At 54.9% G+C, this 11170-nt stretch overlaps 1 protein-coding gene across 21 annotated transcripts in view; it reads left to right on the top strand.

The window, feature by feature from the left end:
- Positions 1 to 7278: 7278 nt before the first annotated feature.
- The window catches only part of LOC132362587 (uncharacterized), a 60257-nt gene continuing 56365 nt past the window's right edge, over positions 7279 to 11170 (top strand). For 14 of the 21 annotated variants that reach the window (XR_009502402.1, XR_009502420.1, XR_009502407.1 and 11 more), the window contains exon 1: positions 7279 to 7748. Coding sequence is in view for 15 of the 21 variants with exons in the window: in XM_059917395.1 (XP_059773378.1) it covers positions 7431 to 7748 (318 nt within the window). In the remaining 6 variants the exon portion in view is untranslated. Of the gene's footprint in view, positions 7877 to 11170 lie in introns of all 21 variants that reach the window. The other 7 variants (XM_059917455.1, XM_059917447.1, XM_059917405.1 and 4 more) reach the window with 6 other exon arrangements.

Raw genomic sequence — 11170 nt, 5'->3', positions numbered from 1 at the left:
TGGGGCAAGTTCAGGAGGCTTCTCAAAGGAGGCCTCTCGCCCTTCCGACCCTCTTTTTCTGTCCCTCACCAGCCCCCTGACCCATTTCTGTACCACAGTCTCCCTCTGCCCTGAGGGGGGCCCCCCCACTGCACCCCACTATTAAGCCAGGGCAGCCGGGTGTGGGCAGGGAGGAGGAAAGTTAGCAGTGGCCCTCCTGCAGGATGTGAGTTCCCATTCGGTGGCCTGGAAAGCAGAAGGGGCGTCTGCAGGAAGCCCGGGGCTCAGGCCACCTTCCCACCCTGACGTGGGATAGGGCGGGCAGCTGGGCCTCAATACACCGTGTCACCCCAGGCAGGTGGCTGTCTTTCTTGAGGCCTTGGTCTCACTACTCTTAAACCTCGAAGAGCTTCTCAGAGGCACCTTCCCAGCCCACCTCGGCCCCAGCTGTGCCAGGTGGGTCAGTCCCTTCCCCTAAGCCTCTCTTTCCTCATCTGTAAAATGGCTCAGTGATGCTTGTTCTGAAGTTTGAAAAACATGGGGTGTCAGAGATGACACAATAGGCGTATTAATATAACATTAATATTAATCGTGAAAGGGCTTTTTTAACTGTCAGGTGCTGTGCCCACATGAGGGCTATGGTTGGTGAGGAGGCAGGATTGGGGCTGGGAGACCTTGTTCTCATCTCTTTAGGCTGCTGGACAGCTGGATTAGTCAAGCTCCTCCCTGTTACTAATTCACCAACCATTTAAAAGTAATTTATTAAACATCTGCTGTGTGCCATGCTTCAGGCAAGGGGCTAGGACACCATGGTGAGCAGAGCCAGAATCGGACCCTCAGTTTCCTCCTCCATGAAATGGGGCATCACCTGGATGGTCCAAGGGCCTCTCCAGCCAGCCCCGAGCCTTTCAACTAGAATTAGTCCCTGAGGCCAGGCTGAGGTTGCAGCTGGCAGAGCCAGAGCCTGGGCAGAGGGTTGAGAAGAGGCTGCAGACTGCAAAGTGGCCAGAGGGACAAGGAGGGGGGACATGGCTCCTGAGCCCGTTTCACCCCTAGGACAATGAGAGTTTCCAGGAAAGACCAGACATGCTCCCCAGCCCACCCCTCCTGCTCAGCCCAGTGACCTCTGGTCAGTGGCTGCTGTGACCTCATCCTCCTCTGGGAGCCCTGGGCTGGGAAGGAGCTCTGGGCCCTGACATGGACTTGGAGCCTGACCCCATGTCTGAGCAGGGAGCTCCCATATCCCTCTGTGCTCAGATGGGAAAACCAAGGACAGAGAAGAAAGCAGCTTTCCCAGGTCACACAGCAAATTAGTGATGACTAGTTCCCACCGATGTGTGTGCTTCTGATGAGGAAACTTAAAATACAATAACCACCATAATAATAAACAGTGCTGAGCGCTTTAAAGGTGAGACTGCATTTCACCCTCACACCCTCCCCTTGGGGTGGATGCATGGCTGGCCCCATTTTACAGACAAGGAAACTGAGGTTTCACTCCCATTGCTGCCCCTCTCACCACCCCTGCACGGTCCCCAGTGGGTTTTCTATGCTGTGGGTGGTTATTTATCCACGTCTGCCCTCCCTGCTCATCTCTGACCTCCAGGACGTCCAGGGCCGTCCGTGTCTGTTTCACTCCCCACAATACCCCAGCAGGTGCCCATCATGTAAGAGGGGCTCAACAGAGATGTGTGACAGGGCGGTAAAGTGAGAACCTAGGAAAACCAAGTCTCCCAGAGGAATTGTGCCCCCACCCTGACCCCCAGCAGCGGGCAGACCCCGACTCCTGGCTCCTGTTGCCACTGCCTGCCACGCGCCATGTACCCACGCCCAGCGCTGCCGAGACAGGCTGACTCAGAAGGAGTTAACAGCCCGAGTCTTGGGCTGGGATTCCCGGGCCTGCCTGGTTGGCTGAGCCCCATGATTAAGCCCCGCACGGGGGAGAGCGGGCTGCTGACGGAGGCGTGGCCGTGCACTATGGGGGGAGTCAAAGTCAGCCCCTTCCCCTCCCGAAGCCCTGAGCGCTGGTTCAAAGCAGCCCCACGTCCCTCCCCTCTCCTCCCTTCATCTTCAAAGCAGCCCTGGAGCTGGAGCGCGCTGCTGTTTACTCCTGAAAAAGAGGCCCTTGGGGCAGGGGACAGGCCCAGGGTCACACAGCTATTGGTGGTGGACCTGGGGCCAACGGCCCCTCCTCTGATTCACCAGCATCCTTCCTCCTCCTCCCTGGCTCTGTGGGTGGTTGAACACCAGGCTCTGGCTTTCAAAGTCCCTGAGCGCTTCTCTGTCCTCCGGCCACCCTGCAGGGTGTTCTGCCTGCCACCAGTCTGCTTCTTAGACTGAGCAGCTCATCCCCAGGAACTGCCCTCCCTCCCCCAGGCCTGCGAAGTGACTGAGAACATAGAAGATTCCCCCAGAAGAGCTGTTGCCCTGGCCAAACCCACAGAGAGGAAACATGAACTCATATCCCAGTTCCTCTGTTTTCCTTAATTCATTCAATCACCCACCCATCCACCCAGCCTCCCATCCACCCATCATTCGATGAGCAGCTCCTATGGGCCAGGCACTGCTCTAGACACTGGGGTGAAGCAGTGGACAGAAGAGATGGGCAACATAGTAGGCTCTCAGGACACAAGAGCTGCATCACTGTTACTGTTACACTTTGGTTACTATTGTTTGAAGACACCACCTGTTCTGAGGTCTCAGAAGCCACCAACGAGGGGCATGGGGTGAACACTGCTTCCCCTGGATGAAGCTGCCCCCCCAGGGGCCACCGGGAGCCACAGAGCCCCCTGAGCACCCATGGGTAGGGGATGCACCCAGGCACGGGGTCAATCCTTCCCATCCCCCATCCTTGCAGACAGGGCAGGTGGCTCCTGCTGACAGACTGTGGTGCCAGGAATCTGGGGAAGGTCTAATTAATTATGACAACTGACACCTTCGCCAGATGTCCGCCGTGAGACGCCAGCTCTGATGATAAAAGGTTCGGGTGATTCTGTTTGAAAAGCACTTTCCAAGCAATATGTTTTTCATTTGAGTCACCAGGAAATGGGTTTATTTTCAAGGACACCGCCCAGGAAGGGCTGGCTGAGCTTTTGCTCCCCCTGCTGGAGGGTCACAGAGGGTGCCAGGGCAGACAGGGCTGGGCAGCAGATCTGTCTTGCTCAGGATACAGGGCACGTCCACTGGGAGAGCCACGTTCTCCGTGGGCCTCACGACAGTTGGGCTCAATGACTATCTCATCTCTGCCTTGCTTTTCTCAGGGTCTGCATAGTCACATAACTGTGGGGTGGGGGCACATCACCATCCCCCCACCTTCTTTTCCTCCTCCCCCATCACTCACAGATCTTGGTCTGTTTGTTCCTGATGTGACCCCAAGCTCCTGGACAGTGTCTGGCACATAGTAGGTACTCAATCAATGAATGCATCCTTTTTTTATTGAAGTAGAGTTGATTCACAATGTTATGTTAATTTCTGATGTACAGCAAAGTGATTCAGTTATACATATATATACATATTCTTTTTTATATTCTTTTCCATTATGGCTTGTCACAGGATATTGAATATAGTTCCCTGTGCTATACAGTAGAACTTTGTTGTTTATCCATTCTATATACACTAATTTGCATCTGCTAATCCCCAACTCCCAATCCATCCCTCCCCCCCCCCATCCCCCTTGGCAACCAAAAGTCTGTTCTCTACATCTGTGAGTCTGTTTCTGTTTTGTAAATAGGTTCATTTGCGTCATACTTTCGATTCCACACATAAGTGATATCATATGGTATTTGTCTTTCTCTTTCTGCCTTACTTTGCTTAATATGATAATCTCTAGGTCCATCCATGTTGCTGTAAACAGCATTATTTCATTCTTTGTTATGGCTGAGTAGTATTCCATTGTATCCACATCTTCTTTATCCATTCACCTGCCTACCAACATTTAGGTGGTTTCCATGTCTTGGCTATTGTGAATAGTGCTGCCATGAACATTGGGGTGCATGTATCTTTTTTGAATTAGAGTTTTGTCCTGATATAGAGTGCATCTTCTTTTTTTTTTTAACATCTTTATTGGAGCATAATTGCTTTACAAGACTGTGTTAGTTTCTGCTGTATAACAAAGTGAATCAGCTATACATATACATATATCCCCATATCCCCTCCCTCTTTCATCTCCCTCCCACCCTCCCTATCCCACCCCTCTAGGTGGTCACAAAGCACAGAGCTGATCTCCCTATGCTATGCGGCTGCTTCCCACTAGCTATCTATTTTACATTTGGTAGTGTATATATGTCAATGCCACTCTCTCACTTCATCCCAGCTTACCCTTCCCCCTTCCCACGTCCTCAAGTCCATTCTCTACATCTGTATCTTTATTCCTGTCCTGCCCCTAGGTTCCTCAGAACCTTTTTTTTTTCTTTTTTTTTTTTTGATTCCATATATATGTGTTAGCATACGGTAATTGTTTTTATCTTTCTGACTTACTTCACTCTGTATGACAGACTCTAGGTCCATCCACCTCGCTACAAATAACTCCATTTTGTTTCTTTTTATGGCTGAGTAATATTCCATTGTATATATGTGCCATATCTCCTTTATCCATTCATCTGTCGATGGACACTTAGGTTGCTTCCATGTCCTGGCTATTGTAAACAGAGCTGCAATGAACATTGTGGTACATGACTCTTTTTGAATTATGGTTTTCTCTGGGTATATGCCCAGTAGTGGGATTGCTGGGTCATATGGTAGTTCTATTTTTAGTTTTTTAAGGAACCTCCATACTGTTCTCCATAGTGGCTGTATCAACTTACATTCCCACCAACAGTGCAAGAGGGTTCCTTTTCTCCACACCCTCTCCAGCATTTATTGTTTGTTGATGGCCATTCTGACCAGTGTGAGGTGACACCTCATTGTAGTTTTGATTTGCATTTCTCTAATGATTAGTGATGTTGAGCATCCTTTCATATGTTCATTGGCAATCTATATATCTGGTCGGCACCGCTCATCTGTGCGGGAATCTCTCCGCTTTGCCCTTCACATCCCTGTTGCTGCGCTCTCCTTGATGGCTCCGAAGCTTCCCCCCCACCACCACCCCCTGTCTCTGCCTGCGCGAAGGGGCTTCCTAGTGTGTGGAAACTTTTCCTCCTTCACAGCTCCCTCCCAGAGGTGCAGGTCCCATCCCTATTCTTTTGTCTCTGTTTTTCCTTTTTTCTTTTGCCCTACCCAGGTACGTGGGGAGTTTCTTGCCTTTTGGGAAGTCTGAGGTCTTCTGCCAGCGTTCAGTAGGTGTTCTGTAGGAGTTGTTCCACATGTGGATGTATTTTTGATGTATTTGTGGGGAGGAAGGTGATCTCCACGTCTCACTCCTCCGCCACCTTGAAGGTCCTCTCTAGAGTACATCTTTAAGGACAGCAGCACACATACACTGAGTGCTTACTGGGTGCCCGGCCCCCACAAGCTCTCATTTAATGCCCACCACAGGCCTATGTGTGATAATAGGTGACAATCATGGCTGGCGTCTGTTAGAGCTACGGGCCAGCACAGTTCTAAGCACTTCAAATGGATTAACCCTTAATCCCCACAAAGCCCCAGGAGACTTGCACTATTATTAACTTTCACTTCCAGGTGACTTACGTCCCTTGACCGAGGCCGCTTGGATGCCGAGCGGCAGAGCTGAACCTGGAGTGTCCTCTGGAGGCTGACTCTGACCCTGTGCTGTGTTGTTTCCCCATTTTACAGATGGAATCCCAGGTGTTCTGGTTCTCTGTCGCTGTGAAACAGACCCTCTAAACCCAGTGGCTTAAAATTTTGCTCACAATTTTTAGGGCCAGGAATTTGGCACATGGAGGACAGCTTGTGTGGCTGCAGTGACAGGCCACAGCCGGGTAGTCGGCAGGGCTGTCGACGGCTGCTGGGCTCGATGGGGCCGTGTATCTGGGCCTCGGTTCTGGTTGTCAGCGGCTTCAGTTCTTCCCCTGACACGCCTGCTGGGGCTGTGATGGCCCAGATGCCTTCTTCCCTCACATATATATCACCTAGGATGGGCTCAGCTGCCACAGCTGGGGTCAGCAGGCATCACTCTCCCCAAGCCATCCCTCCCCTGGTTTCCTGGGCTTCCCCACAGCCCTAACATTGGCCTCCCCCAGAGAGGCAGGGGGAGCGGGCTGGGCCCAGAAACCAGCCCGGCATCACTTCTGCCATATCCTATTGGTCAAAGCAACCAAAGGCCACCCCTGTCCAAATTCAAGGGGACAAATCACACAGAACCACAGCTGGTCTGTGAGTTGCGTGTGACAAACATCACCCAGAGGCAGGCCCCACCTGCCCCCAGCCTTGAACACCTATCCTATCCCACCTGCCTTTCCAATAAAGCCTCTTGTCCCACTCCATGAGCTCTGCGCCCCCTCTGCACCTTCCCCGGTCACCTGCCGGACCCCTGGCCCACTCAGCGTCCTCCAATTCCAGCCCAAGCCCCGAGAAGACACCTCAGGGTCCCCAAAGTGTGGTCGGTAGCCTCCCGAATGGAGGAGGGGCTTGCGAACATGCAGATTCCCCGGACCCTCCCCAGACCCAGGCACCAGGGCCTCTGGGATGGGGTGGGGCCAGGGAGTCTGTATTTAACCACCTCCCGGGGTGAGTCTGCGCGCTCCCACCTCTGGGAACGGCTGTCCCAGTTAGCGCACCCCTTTCCCACCACCCCCAGGCCCTCCTGGTGGTGCCAGCCCCCGCTGACCTCTGCCTACATGCCCCGGGCCGTCCCCCCAGCAGCCCTGCGGCCCGAACCACCACCGCCCTTCTCCGGGGTGTCAGGCGAGGCTCAGGGGGGAATGACGCGTCCAGTCTCTGCCCTCGGCTCCACCCCCGGCCCGCTCCTCCCCCTGGGCCGAGGACCCTGATGGGGGCAGCTTCCTGGGTGGGGAGGGCCCTGCTGACTCGCTCACACCGGCCTCAGGAGGGACTGAGGGGCCCCGGCCTCAGCTTCAGAGCCCTGCGGCCCCAGGAAGAAATTGGGAAGCGCTCGGGCGTTTGTGACTCAGCCGACCCAGCAGGGCTCCACCGCCGGGGCCGCAGCCCCCGCTGGCCAGGCCGGGCCTCGATCCGGCCACGGGACCCGCGTCCCCGCTGACCCGCGGGAGCCCCGGTCAGTCAGGGCGGAGCCGCGGCTCTACTTTCTCCCGGTACAGTTCCCGGACCTCACCTCAGGGTCCAGGTTCGCGGTTCAGTGAGAGAGAGACAAAATTACCCCGATACCGGCTTCCTAACGTTCCGTCACCAGGCGATTGGGGTCTCATGGAAAGTTCTGGAAGCCAGGCACACGGACCCCATCTGCATCGCCTCACTGAACCCTGGCCACAGCCGCACGGGGTGTGCTTCTCACCCCTGTCCTGGCGGGGGACGTGAGGCCCGGAGGGCTGTGCCTCCCGGCCACGAGGCACGCGGCCACTCAGGGGACAGGGCAGGCGATGGACCCCGAGCCCCGCCCGCGGCGCCGCCCTCCGTCCAGCACCTCCGGCTCCGCCCGCGGCCTCCAGCAGCCCCTGGGCGGGGACGGTGCCCCGGGCTCAGCCCGCCCGGGAGAGAGGAATCACAGCCCCGCCCGATGCGGCTGTGTCCGCCGCCGGGGTCGCCGCTGCGGGAGGAGCGGGCAGAGACCGGGGCGGGGGAGCCGCCCGTCAGCCCCGCGAGCTCCGTCCTCCGAAGACCGTGTTGCGCCTGCGCCTCGTTCTGTAAATTCTGCAGTGGCCTTTGGCCAAAAGCAAGAAAATCGTGACCTAGAAAAGGTAAAAGGCCTTTGAAAGTATGAGCCCGGAGCGCTGGCCTGATGTGTGGCCGGGGACAAGGTGGCTGAGGCGGCAGGAGGAGGAAGAAGAAAGGCGCGGCCGCAGTTCCCTCCCCGCGGCTCCTCCAGGTTTGTGCTGACGTCCGCGGGCCCAGAGCCCCGACCGGACCTGCAGGCGGAGAGGAAACGAGGGGGTGGTGTTGGGGGGCGCCCAGCGTGGGGAGGGGCACGCGCAGGGTCACCTCGCCCTGAGGACCCCCAGGCCCTCCAGCCGGGACGGCCGTGCAGCCAGGAGCTCCGCAGTGAAGGGGCGGCTGCCCACCTGCCAAGGCCAGGATGGTTCTCAATATCTGGGGTTCATAGCGCCCTGGAATTCAGGCCAGCCCACTTAAAGGTGTCCCAACAATCCAGCCATGATGACAAGGCCACGTTTTGCCATGTCCACAAGTTTCTCTCGCCCTCTGCTCTGGGTCTTTCTGTGCAGGCTGTGCTCTCCCACACCCTGACTATGCCTCTTCTAGATATTTCTAGCTTAGGCTCAAAGCTTAGATGGGTCCTCCTACCTTGCTCCTACGTGAGTTGAGATTGGTTTACATTTGTCTGACCACAAGAGGGAAGGACGTTCAAGAAGGGAAGGGGGGCATAGGACCAAGCTGCAGTCTGTGACCTAACTTACTCAGTAGTTTTTTGGACAAAGTGGGAAAGGTGAGGGGAGTCCTGCCTACATCTGCCCACCACATGGCAGTGGCAGAAAGTGGAAGAGAAAGGCTACATGGGCTCCGGCCTTGTAGCACAGTAACCCAGTCCCCCAGTAACTGCGGCTCTGATGAATCAACTCCTCCGCCTCTGCAGGGGTGGGGTGGTCAGGAAGGCAGAGGTGGGCGAGACTGGAAAGGAGGGAGAAGACTCCCTCCCCCTCTGTCAATCATACACTCCTCAGATGCTGCCCAGGTCCCAGGCACATCCCCTCGACAATCCCCATCCCAGACCCTACCACTAGAATGTTCCATCAGGCACCTGTAAGTCTCCATCTGAGGCTTCCTCTCGGCCTGCGTGCCAGGCAGCCTGCCTTCCACCAGCAATGGGTGAGAACCTGGAGGACCCACGTGGGATAGCTGGCAGGCATGTTCTAGAATGTCTCCTAGCATTCTTCACTGGGACCGAGCCCCAGTTACCCCCAGTGGTAACTGTTCTGAAATGCGCTTGGGCTGCTGACTTTGAACCCTTCCTGGCTGTGCCTTAGGTAGGTCACCTCCCATTCTGACTTCAGTTTCCTCCTCTGTGAGGATGCCCACCTGGCAGCTTGCTAGGGAGGTTTGTGATCCTGGATGCCAAGTGCTTAGACCAGCATCCGTGGCAGTAGGTGCTCCACTGCCGTTGATGTGTACTCCAACGGGCATCAGTTCTTTGCTGCCCCAGTACTCATCTCCTCTTATTCCAACAACAGTCCTTGATCTGGGGAGGGATCAAAGGTAACCCCCTCCTTCTACTCTCAGTCTGTGGTTCTGGGTGGCTCCAGCTAGTCAGGGATTTACATTAACTTGGCCACAGTTATTGGCTCAAGGATGGTCACAAGATCTGATAAGAGCCAACAAGTTGCAATTAAATGCTGGATAGGAATGCTGGGACTGAAGCACTTGCTCTTTGCCTCTGAAATTGAACCTGAGGGGACAGAAAGGCTGCTGCAGCATCTTGCCAACACAGGGTCTGAGGATGGAGCCAGTGGGGCAGAACCAGAGCAGGGAGAGAGAAAGAGACTCAGACCTTGTTTGAGCTCTTGAGCAAGCCATTCCTGAAACCCTCCTCTTTGACTTTTCAGTTACCTATGCCAATACTTCCCCTTTGTGCTGAAGCCAGTTTGATATGAATTTTCTTCTCATGATCTGTAACTGAAAGCAATGACCCAGATATTTTTTGTTACTACTATTATTATTTACCCTCAGGCCTCAGGTTCACCATCCACACAGTGAAAGGGTTGAGTCTGATGGAATCTCAGAGTCCAGCCCTGAATTGCTGGGATTCTAAGGAACCTGAGGACCTGACAAGGCTTAGAGCTACCAGAGGCAGGGATGGGTTTTTCTTGCTCAGGCCACAGGGAGGATGGCAAGCTGTGGGAGGAATATTGATAAGGACAAGTCAATCATGGCTTTCACTTGCTGGCCTGCTGGGGGATTTGGTTTGGAAAAACGGAGCCAGGGAAATGAAGAAAAGCTTCTTGCTGAGCCCCGGGCTGCTCAGTGGTGACAATGATACCCAGGCTCACAATAATCCCTCTCACCTCTCAGGTGTGTAAAATGTATCCTAATCCGCTTGAACCTCCCCATTGCACTATGCAAGAAGCAGAGCCCAGGAGGAAAGGACAGCTCAGAAAGGTTAAGTGGTTTGCCCGAGGTCACACAGCCATTACAGGACTAAGCCTCCACCAACCGGGTAGTGGCTCCAGACAAGTGGCTTCCCTTCCCCAGGCCTCAGTTTCTACATCTGACAAGTGGGCATGACCCTCCCTGCCTGACAAACCTCACAGGGTTTGGGTGAACAAATGAATGGGTGGTTGGGTAGGAACCGCTCTGAGATGCCAGGACAAGGCATTGGAATATGGAAAAGGAAATGGGGAGCCTGGTAAGGCAGCTTTCTGGCACATTCAGCCGACATTCCATTCCTGTCTCCCTCTAGGGCAGGGAAGGCCATGCCGAGGTCAGGGGTTGTACAAATGCCAAAGATTGTCATCAGACTAGCCATCTTGCACCTCTGTGTCTATGCAAACATGACGTGGCTGTTGAGGAGGTGATCCTGGGGGTCGTGAGGGCTGGGTGGGAATTAGGCTTGTGTTTCTCTAGAGTTCCCCATCTCTGCCTCACTGCACAGCAGCTCTGATTTCCAACTTCTAAAGCCTGGGGTGGAGGAAGGACCAGGACCCAGGGCTGCCTGCCCTGGGCCAGCCAGGAAGCAGAGCGGAAGGCAGGATGGCGAGTTAGAAACTGCACGACCGTGGCACCTCATCCCGCCTGGTTCCTCTCCCACTTCCGGCCTCCCGCCTCCTCCACAGCCTGGGTAACATTCGAGAAAGTAAATCCAATCACATGCCTCCCGGCTTAAAACCCTCCAGTGGCCTCCCACTGAACTTGGAATAAAATCCAGCCTTCTCACCATGGCCTCCATGGCTTCCGGTCTGTCCACAGCCTGGAATGCTCTGCCCCAGCTCTCCATCCCACAGGCTTCCCTCATCTTTGAAGTCTCAGCTGAAACGGAGTCAGCCCCACGTGCGCCACCCACTTATTCTCCATCCATGCCCCTATGATCTGTCTCCCTGGCTCGCCGGCACCCAGCCGGCACAGGGCCTAGTGGGTGTTTGAAAGAATGGATCAGCTAATTAATGCACTAGAGCAAATCTGTTTGACTTACTGGAGGTCACAAGACTCAAAT

The sequence above is a fragment of the Balaenoptera ricei genome, chromosome 1 (genome assembly GCF_028023285.1).
Source record: "Balaenoptera ricei isolate mBalRic1 chromosome 1, mBalRic1.hap2, whole genome shotgun sequence".
Taxonomy (NCBI): Eukaryota; Metazoa; Chordata; class Mammalia; order Artiodactyla; family Balaenopteridae; genus Balaenoptera; species Balaenoptera ricei.
The sequence above is the reverse complement of the archived record's forward strand: the minus strand, read 5'-3'. Positions and strand labels throughout refer to the sequence as shown.